Genomic DNA, 20,000 nt, shown 5'->3' with positions numbered 1-20,000 from the left:
ACACACACACACACACCTTGCATTGTGGCCAGGGGATTGCTGCCCATGAGGGCCTGGTTCATCGCTGTGCTTACTCCCATCATTGTGTTCCTGAAATGTGGATGGATCGCAAATTCACACACACACACACACACAGACACACACGCACGAGAACATTCACACATGAAGAGAAACAGATTCATTGATACAAACATGTTTATCAGACCTGAAGGCGTTCGTGTGTTTTCATTCAAGCTGCAGCAGCTTCTCCTGTTCGTGTTCTGCACCTGAGATTCTCTATCTGGGTCAAAGCTGCCACGACATGCAGATGTTTCAAGAAGTTGCTTTTTGTGTGTAAACCTGCCGACTTGCAGTTAAACTGGTGCAGCAGCAGTTTGACAAACAGCTGAACACGGAACATTCCAACCTGCGGCTTCGTCAAATAACAACACAACACTAAACCAAACCAAACGTGACAGTGAACAACAGGGTTTCAGCAGCTTTCAACTCAACTAATCTCTCATTGAATTATGAAATAGCTTGAAGAAGGTCAAGCATCAGAGTCCCAGAGATATTTGCACGTCCCCAGAATTGAAGGTGAGTTGAAGTAGCTGAGTGGAAAAAAACCCTGGAAACACCAGGTCGTCTGTCAAACTGCCGACAGAGACAGAAAAACGTAATCTCTCCCACAGACAAGCCGAGTTAACGGAGATCCGTTCTGACCGAGGTAGTTTTATTACAGATTGTTAATGTCTGTATGTTTGAGAAAGAACTTCAACACAAACTACACATTACAATAAAGTTTTAAGTCTCATGGAAGTAGCCTTAAATTAAATTTAACACATTTAACCTAAATGTATTTAAGCCCTGGTGCATAATAATATAATGTATGTAAGACTTTGAAATATCAGATCCTGGAATTTTAGATTTTAAAAACCTTAGTTAGAAAAAATCTTTGTGAAGGTTTGTGTTTTTCCATTATTTGCTTGGTTTATAACATGTGAATCAAAGCGATGGATTATAATTTTAAACTTGCCAAAATATCATGGAAATTGGTTTATTAGTTTTTCACAAATATTCCTCTGATGCAGTTTATTCCTTTTATTCCAACCTGGAACTAAACTGCTCTGAATTATGTTTTTTTTAAAATTGTTTCTTAAAAACTCACCCGGTGTGGAGCCCGTGGGCCCCGAGGCCGGGGGGGGCGGGGCTGGCTGTGCTATGAGGGGGTGGAGTCACAGAAGAAGAGGTGGAGCCGACGGCAGCCGAGCTGACGGGCGTCATGGGGCAGGACGCTGAAGGTGACAAGCTGGCAGCTGAGAGGAAGAGAAGAAGAAAGATAAATCACACTGCTTCACTGGGGCGACACACAGACTACATCCTTTCATTATCTCCGTCCACACCAGTGTTTTAGCCACGCATCACGTAACCAGTCACAAACACTGGTCATGTGCGTGCTGGTGTCAACAGGAAGGAGATTGTTTGCTTATTTAAAGAAAATACTACAAACTAGCGGTTTGCTGGCGGTATTGGGGTCAACTCGACCTCTGACTGAACAACGTTGCATAACTTGTTTTGACCAAACTTGTCTGCGGCACGGTGACAAACCACCTCCCACTTGTATCGTTATAGAACCCAAGACAACAAACCGAGTTGTAAAACTAAAACGGGGCCGATAGAGTTTCCAAAAGTCTCCGTTTTAGTTTCTCAAAAACTCGGGCAGATGTTAAACGTAGCAGCCGTGATGAGTTTCAGCCTCGGTCGGAGCTACGCTCGTCAACAGTTTGGTTTTTTCGGCGTCTTCTTCTTCTGACTCCGTTCAGCTCAACACCAGCGAGAGGAGTTTTTCTCGCCTCGGCTCAACGGGGCCAATAAATTTCCAGCTGTGTTTGTTGCCTGTCAGGTCGTCTGTCATCCCCGCGAACCCTGGGAAAGCTCGCACAGTAGCCGAGCTCTATAAATCACGAGGACTCTCCATGAGTCATGCAGGTAAACAACTCCAGATGGGACCAGTGCTTCCATGTTGTTGTCAACTGAACCATCGTTGTTTTCCATTTCAGTCTTCCTCTCGCAGAAAGTGATTATTCTTCCCGTGTTGCGTCAAAACCAGAAAACCTCTCTGACAACACAGGAACATCGGCCTCTCCCAAATAACGCCAGGACCAGTTTAATCTTCCTGTGACTGACCTCTGGGCTCCGAGAACACAACCGCTCTCAGCTTCAATAATTCACTGACGAGACTCAACACAGGCACCGACAGTAATTACACCTCACCTGTTGTGCTGAGGCTGGTGGTGACCTGGGACAGACCCTGACTCGAGATCTGCGGAGAGTGAGGGGAAAGAAATTAGGAAACAAATATCAGAGGCGGCCGCGGAAATTACAGTGAAACAGTGGATTTGGTGGCGGCGGACTGTACCATGTGCGGGCTGTAGCAGGAGGCTTTGTGCGTCACGATGGGTGAAGTCTGGCTGGGCAAGGGGGGGGTGGTGCTGCTGGAGGGGTTGATGCGTTTCTCTTTCTGCCGGCGGTTGCAGAACCAAACGCGAATCACCTCCTTCTCCATGGTGAGCTGCTCCGCCATCAGCAGGATCTCCTCCGAGGTAGGCTTCTGGTTCTGAGGAGGACAACACCAGAGAGCGGATAAAGAGACGAGCAGCCACAGAAATCAATGCAAAAACAGTGGATTAATGAAGAAGATGTAGATTTATGTTACTGTAACGGAGCCTGGTTCAGACAGACATGACACATTTGGTCTCTCACCATGTGGAAGTTGCGCTCCAGCATCACCCGCACGTTGGTCTCGATGCTGGTGCGTTTCTTCCTGCGTCGGCCGGGCAGCCCCTCAATCCCCAGCATCGGGGAGGAGAGAGAGGAGGGGCTGGGCAGCATGCTGTCCACCGCCATGGTTTCTGAGAGGGACGAGAGGACGAGACATGAGGACGAGTATGTCATGAAAGTTCAAAAAAGTAGGGTCAAAATATCCTTTTATCAAAAGTAACTAATTCGACAAAGCTTGATAATATTTCCTCCATGAATAACTGTTATCTGTGCATGTAGTTTAAACAAATTAGTACATTTTTAATTTCTAAACTCTGCTTTCTCTGTGTTTTAGGCAGAAAGAGCTGGTTTCAGGTGGATTGTTCTCACCTGCGTCATTCAGCCACTTCTCCAGCAGCGGCTTCAGCTTGCACATGTTCTTAAAGCTGAGGTTGAGAGCCTCGAAGCGGGAGATGGTCGTCTGGCTGAAGTCGTTGCCGTACAGTTTGCCCATAGCGACGCCGACGTCTCCCTGGTAGAGACACACAAAAAGAGACACACACGTTTTAATAAAGGAACACACAACACACACACACACACTCTGCTGCCAACCCTCCTCTTGTCTCCGTCTGTCACCTGTGTGAATCCCAGCTTGATGCGTCGCTGCTTGAACGTGCGGGCAAACTGCTCCAGCTCCTCCAGGTCGCTGGGCTCCTCGCCCAGGTGACCCCCGAGGCCTCCAGGGGTCGAGCTGGAGCCGAGCGAGGAGACGATGGCGCTGCTGGAGGCTGAGGTTGCTCCTACGGACGTCACGACGCCACCGCTGCCGGAGGCCACTAGTGAGCCGGCGCCGCTTCCACCGACCACATCAATGCTCTTCTCTCTCTGTAAGAAGCAGGAGGACGGAGGTCGAATCAAACATGGAGACAGGGCCTCACTGCTGCTGTCTGTGAACGTGTCGCTTAAAGCTTTGAATAAAGTATTTTCCTGTTCCAGAAATTGAAATGCACTGGGAGGTGAATACTAATGAGGTCATCAGCTGAGGGAGATGCATTAAAAACAGTAGCTTGACCCTGTTTGTCAAACTCAGCGCACGGGAAACACGTTTTATTCTAAACAGCAGAATAATAATCACACCACGACTGTAATGTTCGACTGCAGAAGACCCACCGAGCAGGAATGTGACCCCGTGAGCGGAGGGACTTTCGACTAATTGAGCGGACGCCATGCACGATATCCGCTGCCGCTCGCCTCATTTACATCCACCGTCTCTGTGCATAAAGCACACGGAGGGACACAGGGCGGCGCCTGCCCCTCGTCCGACACGACTTCCCTCGCAGCTTCATGAAAAATCTATAACGGCCCCTGACACGTGTGTGACGATGCATTCATGCATTTTGTTAGCGGAGATAAAGGCCGAGGACACGAGGGGGAAGTGTTTGACGATATAATCAAGAGTAAAGATGCTCACTGGACCCAGAAACTGCTTCTGTTAGGAAAATGAGCTGCTGTGGTTTTATCTTTCATTTGGAGAAATAAGATTTATGCAGCAGAGATCAGATATTTGCTTTAAACAGATTTGTTTCAGGTCCGTTTAAAAAGGAGGAAGTGTTTTCCATTGTGCAGGTGGTGAGTGAGTGAGACAGATGTGCAGAGACTCCACATCTGTCTCCAGATCTCTACCTGTGCTTGGAGTCCCAGGCGAGGCGGTGATGTCAGGAGGCCTCCCTGGCTTTGCTGAGGTAGCTGGATCAGATTTTGTGAAGAAAGCAAACCTGTGAAAATACAAACGAGATCAGATTATTACATCACTCAGAAAAACAGTCAAACACAGGGAATGAAAATAATGAAACACAGAATTACACAAAAACATGGAATTGAAATGTATGAGTTTGTGGTATTTGGTCCTCGGTAGAAACCTGCTCTCTACTGAGTGACTCCTATGAGAGCCGAGCGGTGGAGGTGCGCTGGGTTCGCTCACCCTGCTGTGGCTGCTGGGCCTGTGCTGACTGGGGCAGGAGGAACTGGGCAGGAGACTGGAGAGGATGACCCGGCATCAGCACCAGCTGCTGGAGCTGCAACAGCTGCTGGATGTCCTGGAACGTACAGACAACACAACACCAGCTTATCACACCTGTTGTACCATGGATTCACTCTATAGGTCAACGAGGATTCACAAACAAATATTATTATTATAACTCCATTAAGTTTTCTAATTAGTTGACAGGGTTCTTTAAAACGTTAAAGGGAAAATTGGTCTTTTTCATATGAATAAAAAAGTACTTCATAAAATGATCTTAAGCCAAATTTGGGTCTTTATAGTTTTACATATTATTTATATACGTGCAAGTCTTCCTGATTTTGCTTGAATTACAATTTTTGGAACTTTTAAAACTTCACCTTACTTGCTGTCTTATGACACACTTGAAAAACTATTTGTGGACTATCTTTCTTAATTTATCAGACTCAAATAGTCTTTTTGTTTGGATGGTTATATGTGTAATTAACAATTTAAAGGTAAATAAACAACATGTCAGTATACGTCCACAGGTACGTCCTGTCGTTCCCTCCTTCAGTAAAGCGCTGCGTGCTCGTACCTGCGCTGTGAGCTGGATCGGCTGCGACAGAGTCAGCTGTGGGACTGTTTGCTCCTGTTTGGTCGACTGCTGCTGCTGCTGTGATTGGCTCTGCTGCTGCTGATGATGTTGCTGGTTGGCCTGTTGCTGTGCGGCGGCGTGGGCGGCGTGAACGGCGTGTGCGGCGTTGGACTGCTGAACGGCGGCCGCCAGGAGCTGAGCCTGAGCCTGCTGGAGGAGAAGCTGCTGCTGGGCCGGGAGGAGAGCGGCAAGCTGGGGGGGGGAGCAGGAGGAGGAGGAAGAAGAAGAGGAGGAGGAGGAGGAGGAATGAGATGGTGCAGATGAGGACAGTGATGGGAAATGAGAGGAAGATGAGAAAAAGCAACATGAAGAAGAAGTATGAAGTATGGCGAAACGAAAGGAGAGACAACAAAGAGCCGCGTCAGTTCAGGCTCCAGGTGGAGAAGTGTCGGGGAATCGGTTTGTGCACATGCCAGAGAAACACAGGCCAGAAAAGCCGCCCACTTAAAAGCTCAGGTATTTTCCACCCTGACGAAAACACTGAAGCTTTTTACTGCAGCTTGTGTTTTCTTGTCTTTCAGAGCAGATCTGATATTTTCCAGTGTCAGAGCAGGACAGACGTCACAACATCAACCGAGTCGGTGAGAGGACGAATCTGTCTCCCAGTGTTATCCGTCACTTCTGTGGATATGGGTTAAAGTGTGTGTGTGTGTGTGTGTGTGTGTGTGTGTGTGTGTCTCACCCCTGCGAGCTGACTGCCAGCCAGCATCAGCTGTGTGTGGTGGTGGTGCTGCTGCTGCTGCTGTTGTTGTTGTTGTTGCTGCTGCTGCTGCTGTTGTTGTTGTTGTTGTTGTTGTTGTTGTTGTTGTTGTTGTTGCTGCTGCTGTTGTTGCTGCTGCTGCTGCTGCTGCTGCTGGGAGGGAGGAGCAGGAGGAGCGGTGCTGTGGGCCATCTCTGAACTCTCCTTACTTTTTACCTGAAGGAGAAACACAAAACAAAGGTTCTCAAAGCAGGAGTCTCTTGATTTGAATCCAGTGAAGCAACACACATCGTATTCCTGCTGTAACACACACTCAGGTGAGATGTGTCAGGAGAGGACAACAATCTGATTGGTCTGATCAACACTGAGACGTGGAACTGGTTTGTTGTGGCAGATCGTTGTGGATCCTGAAACATCAGAAATAGAAGCTGCATCTCATCTCCTGTCCGTTTGTGTTCTAGTTCGTCTGCATCATTCCTGTCTGATGGATTTCCATTAGACTTAGTGGAAAGATGGGAAATGGGACAAGGAAGAGCTCATTAAGTTTTGGTGCAGATCCAGATCAGAGGGTGGGAGCTCAAGCTTTTTGGAGATTAATTCTCCTTTGCGTCACTTTGGGAACTTGACCTTTACTCTCGCGGCTGACCCCTGATTGGCAGGTGGACGTCGGTCACATGACCAGAAGGACGAGTCAATCCTCCTCGTTTCCGCTGTGTCAGAAACGCTCCAGAGCTGCTGACCTCTGACCCGGAGCTGTCGACACCCGCTCACTGTCCTGTCGTTACCCATCCATCACCTGCACCGAGGTTCATCTTCACGTCTGTCACTCACTGTCACTGCGCTCACAGACGTTTTCCTTTCTGTCTCTACGCTCAGGGCTCTTTGCTGCTCGTTAAGTGTGTGGGTGAGGTCACACCCAGAAACCAGGAAACGAGTTCGCACGCGAGGAAACGACCACATCTGTGCGTTGTTCATTTCATCATTCACACACAAACACACATGATCATCATTACAAAATCATAATATGAACTTTATAGAGAAAAGCAGTAAAAAAAAGTAAAAAATGAGCAGAAATATTAGCAAATGTCTTATCTTAGATTTATTAAAATGGTGAATAGATATAAAACACACACACACACACACACACACACACACACACACACACACACACACACACACACACACACACACACACACACACACACACACACACACACCTTGCTGCCAGCCGCTGTGGGAGAGAGGCTGAAGGGGCTGGTTTTCATTGGCTGGACCTGCAGCAAATAATACACAAAATATATAAATGAATACAAATCTCACACGTGCACAACCTGAAGTAAATCACAGTTTTTTTTCCCACATATATGAAGATAAGATAAAATAAGTAAGTATTGAAAAATCTCTCATTACATTTGTTCCATGAAATATCAAACCTGAAGAAAACCTACTGTGAGCAACATATAACATTAATGATACAGATATCGTTGTTTTAATGAATTGATTTATTTTCATTTATAGCTGTAAATTATTCAGCTAGAAAATCATAGTGTATAAAATATAGATGTTTATTTATTTTAATCTTAATAAATGATTATTAGAGTCAGAGTTAATGTAGAAAACCAACCTGGTCGTCAGGGCTGTTTCTGTCAGAGTCTGAAACACAAAGAGACACGTGGACTGTTTATTAGACTGTGTGTGTGTGTGTGTGTGTGTGTGTGTGTGTGTGTGTGTGTGTGTGTGTGTGTGTGTGTGTGTGTGTGTGTGTGTGTGTGTGTGTGTGTGTGTGTGTGTGTGAGAGGATGATAAGATCAGATTGTGATTTGAAAAAGATTAATGTTCATTCATCTTTAAATATATTCAAATAATAAAGAGCTTATTGAACACATTGGGCCACGTGCAAACAGAATATAAGCATCATTGATATCATAAAGTGTGTGTGTGTGTGTGTGTGTGTGTGTGTGTGTGTGTGTGTGTGTGTGTGTGTGTGTGTGTGTGTGTGTGTGTGTGTGTGTGTGTGTGTGTGTGTGTGTGTGTGTGTGTGTGTGTGTGTGTGTGTGTGTGTGTGTGTGTGTGTGTGTGTTGTACCTGAACTGTCCCCTGGATATTCAGCCCCAGGCTTCTCCTCCTCTGCTGCTTTAGACATCCTGATATCTGCAGGAAACACACACAGATACACATCAGACACGTGCACAGAACAACACACACACACAGACACACACACAGGTAACATCATGCTAACACCGCGTCAGAGCAGCAGAGGGTTGCTGGTTCAAATCCCGGGCACACTCTCCTCTCCCTATGCCTCAGTGCTGCAGAATGAACCATTGTTACTGATGTGAATGAAAGATGAGATGATTAATGTTAAATGACAAAACTATGTTTATGTCTATAATGTAAATTATCACAAACAGTTTAATAATCAAAAAATATTTGAATATAAATGTTTGTATATAAAGAAGACCGAATTAATTAGTTTCAGAATAAAACCAATAAATACAAAATATGAATTTTATTTTTTGGGAAAGAATCTATTGGACAATGAATTTCCACATTTTAGTCAGATTTAATAATTTAAGAAAGTTGATGGAACCTGTGTATTTGCAGCTCTGGACTGAAGGAATGGTTTTCACCTCTGTCTGTGTGTTTGCTGGTTCGAACACTGAGGATTGCTCAGAAACGACAGGACCGTGGAAGGTGATGTTGTCAACGTGCTCGTCTCAAGTTAAGTTAAGTTATTGTGTCTTTTGAAAAAGAAGAAGTGGAACCAGAGACGTTGCTTTAGTCCTGTGACACCTGTGTTTCTCCAGTTCTGCTGATGAATTCATTTGAAAGCTTGAAATCAGAAACACTTCACTGTCAAGATTCAAACCAACAACCTCCCTCTGCTCTAAACGTTCCTGTTTGGACGATTCCCTGCAGCTCAAAGAGGAAAACTCAGCTCAGCAGAAACTTGAAAACTGACGATGTCGTCCTCTAATTTACTTCTTTAAATGTAAACTCAATCCACCCGGGAGGCGGCAGACATCATCTTAACTACCGTCTGCGGACCTTCCTGTTTCTGGAGACTTCTGGGATTGCAGCAGTAATTGGTCCAGGAAGAGCGACGCCAGAGGAAGTGCTTACCTGAGCACCAGACATTACTCAGCACCGCCGCCATCTTGGATAAAACCCCCCCTCAGCCCTCGCTCTACACGCTCTGAACTTCTCTCTCTTCTTCTTCTCGGCCTTTTACAAATGTTCTCTCGTCAGCTCAGGAGCTGAGACATGAGACGGCAGAGAGGAGACGTCTGGACGCAGTGAGAACGAGTCGGACACGAGTCGGACGGAGCTGAGCCGTGAAAATAATCAAAGTAAAAACTGATAAAACCACAGTGAACATCTTCCTCCCTGATGTTCTTCATCCTCTCTGTATATAGAAGTACAGCTTCTGTCCCACTGCCTCACGGCCTCTTAATATATATATATACAGTATATATACACACACGTTCAAGTTTACTATATATTGTAGAACATGTACGCAAGAAAAGAATAAACACTTAAATATAAGAGGAGAAGGCGTTATATATGAATCATATATAAGCCCAGTGTGTGTTTATGTTTGTGTGATGATCTCGTCATCAAGGTCACAAACAATTTCAAGTTGTGATGAGAGGAGGTGGAAAGGAAAGGACTGAAGGAAGGAAGGACTGAAGGAAGGAAGGACTGAAGGAAGGAGTGAAGGAAGGAGTGAAGGAAGGAGTGAATTCGACTGAACTCAATTATCTGGTTTGATTTAATTAAAGGAAAACACACGCACACAAACACACGCACACACGCACACACACGCACACTCCTCAGTGCCTGAATTGACGCTGTCAACAGAGTTTGCAGTTGCACAATGGAACCAGATGGTGGCAGCACTCTACTGAAAAATGCAGGAGTGTGTGACGTTAAACATCTGAGACAGAAACAAGTCCGTAAAATAATAATCTCGTGTGTAGTTTAATATTTATAAATTAATACAGTGAATAAAGACGTGAGAATAAACTGTCCTGAGGCTGAAAACTCTGCTGTTAAAGGTAAATGTGTAAATAACATGTTTGATGAACTGAGTAAATCATAAAACTTCTAAAACTTCCCCTGTGATCGTGAATGTAAATTTACATTTTGCATTAAATAAACCTTGATTCTGGATTTACTCTTTTAACCTCAAGCAAAAAAATATAAATGACTTTTCTTAAATTAAGTTTATTAAATTAAAGTTGAATCAACCTGCTGAAACCAAATCGCCACAAAAAACGTATAAATCCATAGAAGACGTTTTATTAACATCCAGTGAAGAGAATCTGTGTTTTACACACGTCTCTGAATTTACTGAGATGAAAGTAAAAATACTCTGATCAGTCAAATAATACATCATTAAAACGTGTTTATATATATATAAGACTCATTCCTCTACTAGGTCCCTCAGTGACTGATACTTGTACTTATCGTATACTACCACCAAGTACTGCAGCTCCTGTAGTACTGAAGTATAAATAACGTGTTACTACGACGACCACACGCTCACGAAAATTAAAGGAAAAATTTCAAGAACACAGAAATACAAGATCAAAAAATACAAGACCTGAGCTGGATCCATTTCATTTAAACATGGGGTTAAATGTAATGCACACACACACACACACACACACACACACACACACACACACACACACACACACACACACACACACACACACACGTTATTATTCCAGGCTCCTTCATCCTCTCAGCATATGAGGAAAGGGCCCCTCATAAAATCATTTTATTACCCCCCCCCCCCCTCGACCCCAAACCCCACATCCCTCCCTCCCCACATCGCATCAACTGCCCCTAACCCCTCTGGCCATGGGGCCCTTTTAACCCCCCCCACCCCCCCACCACCTCTTATGAGCCGATAAATCAAACGCACCCGAACCCCAAATGTCACAAACGTCCTGAACACGTGAAATATATAATTTCACGTGTTCAGCTCTCATCACATTTTAGCCCTGTGTGTAAAAACAACACAGACACACACACACGCACGCACACACACACACACACACACACACACACCTTCCCTCTTTTCTTTGAGTTTTACAGTTTCTGGATTTTGAACAAGTTGATTTCAGTGTTAACTTCCCACTGACCATCCTCACACACTCCTCCACCCCCCGGGGGGGCAGCTTGACAACAGCCGCCTGAATGCAAGGCAGAACCCCCCCCCATCCTGAACCCCTACTCATCCTATCACTGCTAATAGCACAGAGAGAGAGAGAGAGAGAGAGAGAGTGAGAGAGAGAGTGAGAGAGAGAGAGAGAGAGAGAGGCCACTGGGCAGATGATGTATCTGTCTTCTGGGGTTGACACGGCCAGCCAGCATGTGTGTGTGTTTCATGTGTGTGTGTGTGTGTGTGTGTTGGGGGAAAGGGGGGGTGCAGGGTCACTGTCAGGGAATTAGAAAAGGGGGAATGGGGGGGGGGGGCAGAGGGATAGAATGGCTGGAGGGGTCCTAAACTCGACCCCTCCCCTCCGCTCTCCCTCCTTTCTGCCCACCCACCCCGCCTCGGTCACGCCTGTCAGGGGCCGGTGACAGACGGCGCGTGGGTTATTGTGTGTGTGTGTGTGTGTTGGAGGGGGGGGGCACTGTTTGGCGTGTGGATGTCAGAGGTCAGGCACATGGTCTCAGCCACCTCGCGCCTCACACACACACACACACACACACACACACACACACACACACACACACACACACAAACGAGCTGCCTGCCTCTTCCACCTGTCCCCTGTCACATTCACTAGCAAGCAAACACACACACACACACACACACACACACACACACACACACACACCCTCTCTCTCAATGAGCAAGTGTGCAACTGCTGTAATGAGCGGATCAGCTACGTACCAGAACAACAGGAGGAGAAGCTGCAGTGGGATCATTAGAACCACTCTGCCCCGAGAGAGACGCTTTCTAATAAAGATCTTATAGTTTAAATAAGTTAAATCATCAATTACTTACTTAGATGTTACTTAAAGACATTAGCAGTTGCTCTTAGTCAAAGTTAACGTCTCCCGCAGCAAATCCTCACGTTTGAGAAACTGAAATTAGATTTTTCTTGAACAAAATGACTAAAACAATCGATCAGTTATCATCGAATTAATGCTGATTAAATATCTGTTGTTATAAATTATGATAGAGTGAAGAGGAACAGGAAGTCTGAGGTGTGATCTGTGTCTGTCAACATCAACTTTCAGTCCCAAGAAAACACGTCATGAAAAGTTAAGATGCACAGATTAAAATAAAGAGCAGCCAGCTGTGACAGGAGCTCGTCATAAAACCCTGAATGTCAGATTTAATGTGCACAGGTGGAATAAAACCTAAAGGTTGTGCATGTAGAGTTAATGTGAAGTTACAACAAACAAATTAAACTTCAAACTTTCTGTTGGATTTGAGGAGAATCTGTTTTCATCTCCATCTGTTTGGTTGGTTTTTAAGTCAGATTAGTGTCCGACCTTCAGGTTTGAAAAGTAAAGACGAGTTGAACTTGAATTTAAACTTGGAAAAAAAGCTTTTTAATTCAACGAGCATCACATCAGAAACCACGAGCAGATCTCTGGACATGTCTGTTTGCATTTAATGAGAATATGTATTTCTGCTTGAGACAACAACATCATCACAGAGACAGCAGACGGCTTTAAATAACTATGTTCCCCCTCACTAGAGAAATTATACTGTTCTTCCAAACCCTGTCAGAGTATATTTCACCTTCCATCGGACAGGATCCACAACTTGTCTGATGTTTCTGTGGCCGACTGAATTCACAACATTCCTCCAATCTGACAATAACGCTGCTGTTCCTAATTCTGTGAGTCCTGGAGCCCTCACCCCCCACCCCCCCCTGCAGAAGAGTGATCCCTTTCAAGCCCGACCCCGGAGTTAATAAGTGACTGCGGCGGAGGATTCGCCGCTGCCGGGATGCACGGCGTCACTTTCCCCCACGAAACCCAAGTGTTTGACTCGTGTGTGGCCACGAGAAACGGAGGGAGACGATTGTGTTTGTAGCGCTGACAGCGAGGAGGGCTAATGAGTTAGCTTGTTGCCTCCACATCCTGACATGTGCAACAGAACGAGTGCTGCAGCCTCACATTCCCCCCATTAGCATCCGTCCTCCTTCACATTGTCCCTCACCTCCCACCTCTCTTTGTCCTCCACTCCGTCCATTCCTTGAGTTATTCTGATCCCTCTCATTTCCTCCCTTCCACTTCTCCCTCGGCTACAATACGACCATCTCACTTGAACTTCCCTTTCCCCCCTCCACCTGTTCTCCATCCTCCTCCCTCTCTCTGTCAGATTCCACCTCTTCCCTCCTCTGACCTCACGTTCTCTTAATCTACACATTCATTCTCTGCAGAGGTTTGTCTCTCGCTCTCGTTGTCATTAATCTGAGGTTTATTCAAATATTTGTGGAGCTGCTCAGGAAACAGAAGCAAACACCTTTTTTCAAGACAGAATTTGGGAAAACTTGAAAGATAAAGTGACCTTAAAGTTCAACAGAATATCTCACATCTTCCAAAATTAGCAGGTACATTATTTTGTAACGCTGCTTAAGATTGACTCTTCTCCCACTGACAGTGTTTCTGTGTCTCTTCCCTGATGCGTCAGGTTCAACATCACGAGGTGATTTCTCAAATCAACACTTTCACCTGGATGTTCCTCGTCCATCGCTGCAGGTCGGAGCTGATAAAAACACACGTCTGCAAAATGTGTGCAGGTTTATGAATGTGTTGATATGGAGCAGGAAGTTTAATGAAATAATGAGGAAAGCAAATGTTCTGTAAAAGAGAGAAATTAAGAAAAATACATTTGTCATAAACTAAGGTGGTAAATTGTCATTTTGAGCTTTTAAAATAAAACATCAGTCTGAATTAAACTTATTAACTCCACATATATTCTCTGTCTTTAAGTTTAAATATGTCCAACAAGGAGGTTATGTTTCCACCCCTGTCCGATTGTTTATATGGAGGATGACGCAAAAATTAAAGAACAGATTTCCATGAAACTTGGTGGAAGGTTGGAACGTGGGTCGAGTTAGAAAACATTACATTTTGGCATCGATCTGGACAAAGAGACAAATCCAGGAGTTATTTTTATCACCGTCTTCAACATCTCAAGACCGTCTCACTGATTTCCCAGTTGCCTTCGCAGAGGAAGGATCTTCACAGCAGATCCAGACGAAGATCCAGGAACCGAGAGGTGTGTGTTCTACTGAGTGTCATTCTACTTCTAATTATTCTGCTTCTGTTTCTCAGACGGCTTCCTGATCCGATGTCACTGTTCTGCCTCAAACGCCACCGAAAACACATCATTTCTCTGTGTGAGAAATGTTTGTGTAACTGAAACTCTATTTTGCATTGTGTCTTTATCCCCGTCTCCCTCTTCCTCCTCATCCCTCCATCCGCTCCTCCTCTCTCTCTCTCTCTCTCTCTCTCTCTCTCTCTCTCTCTCTCTCTCTCTCTACCTTCCTCCCTCGCTCCTCCAGCAGTGGTCAGCAGCAGCGGTCACCACTGGACAACGCTTCGCTAGCACAGGACACACAGACCCGTTGCCAGGCAACAGCAATGAAAGATTGCTGCGTGCGTGTGTGTGTGTGTGTGTGTGCGTGCGTGTGCATGTGTGCGCACTAGTGTATGTGCGAGCATGTGTGCTGCTCACATGTTTGTGTGCGTACCTGTGAGAGTGTTAATCATTGAGAATAAACATGTTTCTCTGGCTGTAGCTGGAGCTTCGCTGTGAGGCAAACAAAGTGCTGCATGCTAATGTGTCCGCTGGTGTTTACACTTTAACAACCGGGGTTAAAGGATTATTCTGCCCCTTTATTCCCTGATATCCACGTGATAGTCGGTGTCAGGTAACGAGACGGGGGAAGCCAGAATACATTCGACGTAAATCCATAACAAACATGTGTCTCCCCGCTGGAAGAGAGGAGATGAATTGGGATGTTTTCGGTTTCAGGAGGAAAAGAGTTTCACGGTTATAGATGTAAAAACTGTTTAGATCAAACCGACGACTTCCTGATTTTAAGAAAAAGGCCAATCCCGTTTCAGTGCGTCCACTCGGGTCTAATCTGTGAGACAACACCGGACCGAGCTCCTCGTGGTTTCATGAGTGAGTTGTTTGAAGCCTCTTTCTGCAGAGGAGGCTGTGAGTGCGTCTCCTGAGTGAATGAGTAGATTCTGCTGTGATTCATGTGGGCCGCCGGTTCTCCGAGTCTATGCACAAAGTCCTGCCTCCGTGTACCTGGTATGCATGTGTGAGTCAGAGAGTCATTACGTGTGTGTGTGTGTGTGTTCATACGTGAACGTGCACGAAGGCGAGCGCTTTCCAAATATGTCTCTAGAGTGTTTATTATATCCGATACAGTACCTCTTTCTCGCACCACATATTTCTGTGCCGATCGATTCCTCTGACTCCCGACAAGACAATAATCGCACCGCCCCCCCTCTCTCCTTCTCTCCACCATTATTACTGCCCTCCCCAAGGAGCACAACGCCGGGATGGAGGGATTGAAACAGAGAAATAAATGGAGGGAGGACGAGGGGAAGGAGGAAATGGCCACCGCGTGTTACTTCCTTTCCCAGAATCCCTGAGACGGAAACAAATGAGCAAAGAAAGACCAGAGACAACGAGCAGAGGCTGGAAATATTTTTTGGGGGTGGGGGAATTTTTTTGGGGGGGATAATAGCCGCAACAAGGACTGAGAGACATGACAGGGATGGTCCTGAAGAGAGAGAACAAGGGAGGTAAAGAGACAGTGGGGAATGATGGAGGGAGCAGGAGAGGGAAGGGACGGTACAGTGGGGACGAGCAAAGAGAAAACAAATGAGAAAAGAAGATGAAAAACAAAATGACAGAACGGACAACAACATTTTAGAGAATGTGAGGATAATGGCTGATGGAGGAAAAAATAACGAGCTGTGCTAAAAAAAAAAAAAAAAAAAAAAAGGGAAAATGTGGAGAGACAAGAGCAGGAGTGAGGGAACGGATGAGTGGAGGCATGCTGGGACAGTTAGAGAGGAACAGAGGGGAGGAAATAAATGAGCAGAGATTAAAAGAGAAAAGAAAAGAGAGAGAAAGAGACGAGGGCCCCGAAAATTTAGAAATTGGGGCGAATTGAGAGAAACGTGGAGAAGGAATGAGGCGAAAAGAGAAATGAAATGGACACGTGCAGAGTGAAGTGCAGTGTGACAGAGCGTCCTCACAGGAAATAGCAGGAAGGAAAAGATAGTGACAATTGGACTAACAAAGACACACAGCCTCGCCTTGATAGTGTGTGTGTGTGTGTGTGTGTGTGTGTGTGTGTGTGTGTGTGTGTGTGTGTGTGTGTGTGTTTGATTGGATGAAGAGGAGGAGGAGGAGGAGGAGGAGGAGGAGGGAGGGAGCAGAGTCAATGACAGAATGAACCGACAGGTGATGACCGAAAAAATGAGATGGAGACGTTTATAAAAAGGAAAAGAGGAAAAAGCCTCCGAGACGCCGCCGGCGAGCGTCGTGAAGTCCCAGTTTCACGTCCGACCTAACCTGGATGTATCGCCGCTGTCACCGTGAACTGTGGGGCGCCGCTTCCAGAAGCAAAACAGCACCCAGGGATAAACCCCCCCCCCCCCCCACTACATTTAAAACCCAGCTAAAATGCAAGAAAAGTCTTTCCTCTGAGCGTTGATGTAATAATGTGGAAGTTGATGAAAACGTGCACTGGATGTTTTTCTCTGCAGGAATAAAAAAAAAAGATGTTTCCAGCCCCTGATCCCGCCGCCTCCTTTTCAGCTTGACCACCACATCCCCCCCCCCCCCCCCCCCCCCCCCCGCCGGGGATATTTATGTTCAGACTGTTTGGATCCAGGGGCGTGAAAGTCCCGGGGACATAAAACCCACAGGAAACAAAAATTGTGATTCAAACGTCTGATTCTGGGTCTGATGTTGAACAAGTGAAACAACAAAAAACGCCGGATGTGCTTCTGCAGCTCTACAAGTGCAAACGGCCGGATGGGGGGGGGGGGGGGGACCAGGCCGGCGTGCGTCCTCTGCTGCAGCCGCCCGGTGATCTATGGTGCGAGCCCCTCCGTGGTTAGGTTTACAGGTTTATCGATTGGACCCGACTTAAATTGGCTCCCAATTAAACAGAGCGCTTATTTGACCTCTGCACCCCCCCCCCGTCCTGTCCTCTCCTTTCCTGTCCCGTTAAATACGCCGCCGCCGCCGCCCCCCTCCTCCTCCTCTGCACCTCCATCTCCATCTCCTCCTCACGCTCCCCACCTCCATCGCAGCTCCTTTCCATCGACTCATCCATCTCTCGCTCAGTGTAATACCTCTACACCCTTCCCCCCTTCGTCTATGGCCGTCACCCCATCCTCATCCTCTGTTACCAGCACCTACCCCCCCCCCCCCCTCTATTTAAACCCCTCTCTCTCTCTGTCATCGCACGGAGCTGCGTTTGTTTCCTCTCTCCCTCCTTCCCCCAGATCTGATCTTTTCTTCGTTTCTCTCTCTCTCTCTCTCCCCCTCAGTCAATCCATCAAACTCTCCTTAAATAACAACGATGAATTATTAAGCGTATTTATTCAACCAGCATTAATTATAAAATACAGGCGGCCACGGATGGAGAGGGCGAGAGAAGAGGAGGAGAAGGAGGAAGAGGGGATTGGGAGGTAAAGGAAAGGTGGAGGGTGAGGTGGTTTGTGGTTATGGGGGAGAGAAAAAGAAGAAGAGGAGGGAGGTGAAGAGGGGGGTTAGGAAATTGGTGTGGCTAGCGGAACAGCTCCCCTCCCTCCCCACCACCACATCCCTCGCTCCCTCCTCACCCTCCCTGCTTTGTATTCTGCGGGGATGACAGGGGGAAAGCTTTATTGCTCTGAGTTTGTATCGATCGGGGCCCCGCACGGGGGGGAGCCAGACCCACGCGCACTGGAGGCCCTTTCGCAGAGGCCGCGCAGCCCCCCCCCCCCGCCTCGCCCCACCCACCACACACACCCTTCTCCATCCTCCCCTCTCTCCTTCCACCTCTCCTCCCTCTTCTCTCACTTTCAAAATTGCGAGCAGCTCCTTATCTTGTTTTGGGAAGTCAAGAGTATAGAGGCGGCGGCGGCGGCGGCGACGGCGAGAAGCGAGTTTAGGTGCAAACATGATCTCTCTCTTTCTCGGCAAAGACTTTCCAACCAAACACACACGTTTGCCAGGAGCAGCATCGCTCACATACGCCCATATGATGCTGCATCACACACACACACTGTAACAAACACACACTGTAACACACACACACTGTAACAAACACACACTGTCAAACACTATCCCAGTTCTGCAGGGCTGAGCTGCTGTCCTGACCGGAGTTGCATCAGAAATCCCTAATCTGGGAGCGTGACCGTCCTCAGTTCCAGCAGACAGGGATAAGGACGCTCCAGGCAGATTCCAAATTTAAGGATAAGATGGGATGGGGATGCAGGTTCTGAAATCACCCTAAGGGGACGGAGGGATGGGATGGAGTCAGGGATGAGAGGAGTGGAGAGGGGGGGGGGGGGGGGGGGGGGGGGGGGGGGGGGGGGGGGGGCGGGGGGGAGGTGATGATTCCCCCCCGCCCCCCCTGTGGTGCCAGGAGCAGAGGGTCAGCGGAGAAACACACGGACGTCTTTTATTCCTGGATGTAGAGTTACACACGGCTGCAGCCACAGAGTTTCACTTTGGGTCAACAGGGAAACTGTGAGTTGAGTTCACAGATGATAACGTCACAGCACATTGCAGAGTCTGTTATAAACAAACTGTATATTACTTAAAAATATACTTAACATTTCTACTTTCTATCCACAATATGTGCAACCTCTTAGTGTTTAATTACACTGTTCATATAATTTCTATTCTATTTTCATCTTTCCTATTTATATTGCATGTTTACTTATTTATTACATTTACTGTCTATATTTTTTTGACTGTTTGACTGTTTACTTATCTTATCTTAACTTATATTACCTTATCTTAACTTGTGATATTTGATCTTATCTTAATATTATATTATTCAATGATTCCATGTAAATAAAACCGTCCCTGTCAGTTTGTTTGTTTTGTTTTTAGATGGAATTTTGTAAAATCTGCTCCACGGAAAGAAAGAGCCGATCATGGCTCAGGATTAATTCTCCCACTTTGTTACAAGAGTTTGCATTTTTGGACAATTTCACCAATTCCTCAGAGAATAATTCATGAAAAAAATCTGACATTTTTAGGGAATTGATTTTTATGAGTGTGTGAAATTTGGAGCAGATATAAATAACATTTTTAATTTGGTTTCATGAGGAAACTCTAGTTTTTGTGAACTAATTACTTAAAGGGATATTCAATGTTTTAAAGAGTGACGACAGGAGATAAGTGAGAAGAAATGGAAAAGAAGAAAGGTAGCGACGGGGCCAGAAAAATAAAAAAGTTTGATGAAATTCAAAAACATGTTGAACGTGATGAACTATTTACATTTTAATTCTCTGGACGTTGTTTCCGCTGAAGAGTCAAAAGGCTGCGGCAGCATCAAGTGACTCCAAAACAAAGGGAATTAAATCTTTCCCTCAAGAGATTGAGAAAATGGACAGATCTGAAAAAGACGCAGCTGAAGTATCTTTGATTTCATGACGCACGAGGATGAAACGTCCTCCTGTGACTGACGGGGGACGATTCGAGACACGTTTGACGACAGACGACGGCCTGAGAGTCGAGCCTGGCAACTTTCCGGCCACTCGGCTGAATGTGTAACCTCCCGGCCGCCGCCGCTGCCGCTGCCTCCGCCGCTGCTGCTGCCTTCCACTTAACAAACTCCATTTTGTTGAGGTGGGCTGAACGAATGGGCGAAGCCAGCCATGGAGAG

The 20,000-nt window shown here is 46.3% G+C and overlaps 2 protein-coding genes across 2 annotated transcripts in view; both read right to left on the bottom strand.

The window, feature by feature from the left end:
• Positions 1 to 20,000, bottom strand: part of LOC117770959 (tapasin-like) — a 1,175,540-nt gene that overhangs the window by 651,444 nt on the left and 504,096 nt on the right. The window lies entirely within an intron of this gene.
• The window catches only part of LOC117771015 (POU domain, class 2, transcription factor 2), a 53,540-nt gene that overhangs the window by 3,740 nt on the left and 29,800 nt on the right, over positions 1 to 20,000 (bottom strand). The window contains exons 3-17 of the mRNA XM_034601013.1: positions 8,182 to 8,247; positions 7,721 to 7,749; positions 7,314 to 7,370; positions 6,202 to 6,312; positions 6,079 to 6,123; positions 5,337 to 5,588; positions 4,721 to 4,835; positions 4,423 to 4,514; positions 3,376 to 3,624; positions 3,130 to 3,271; positions 2,743 to 2,891; positions 2,399 to 2,596; positions 2,254 to 2,302; positions 1,148 to 1,295; positions 17 to 90 (exon numbers count right to left, since the gene is read on the bottom strand). Of these exons, the coding sequence (XP_034456904.1) occupies positions 17 to 90; positions 1,148 to 1,295; positions 2,254 to 2,302; positions 2,399 to 2,596; positions 2,743 to 2,891; positions 3,130 to 3,271; positions 3,376 to 3,624; positions 4,423 to 4,514; positions 4,721 to 4,835; positions 5,337 to 5,588; positions 6,079 to 6,123; positions 6,202 to 6,312; positions 7,314 to 7,370; positions 7,721 to 7,749; positions 8,182 to 8,247 (1,776 nt within the window). The remainder of the gene's footprint in view (positions 1 to 16; positions 91 to 1,147; positions 1,296 to 2,253; positions 2,303 to 2,398; positions 2,597 to 2,742; positions 2,892 to 3,129; positions 3,272 to 3,375; positions 3,625 to 4,422; positions 4,515 to 4,720; positions 4,836 to 5,336; positions 5,589 to 6,078; positions 6,124 to 6,201; positions 6,313 to 7,313; positions 7,371 to 7,720; positions 7,750 to 8,181; positions 8,248 to 20,000) is intronic.

The sequence above is a fragment of the Hippoglossus hippoglossus genome, chromosome 11 (genome assembly GCF_009819705.1).
Source record: "Hippoglossus hippoglossus isolate fHipHip1 chromosome 11, fHipHip1.pri, whole genome shotgun sequence".
NCBI lineage: Eukaryota > Metazoa > Chordata > Actinopteri > Pleuronectiformes > Pleuronectidae > Hippoglossus > Hippoglossus hippoglossus.
Note: the sequence above shows the minus strand (reverse complement) of the source record. Positions and strands in the feature narration are given on the sequence as shown.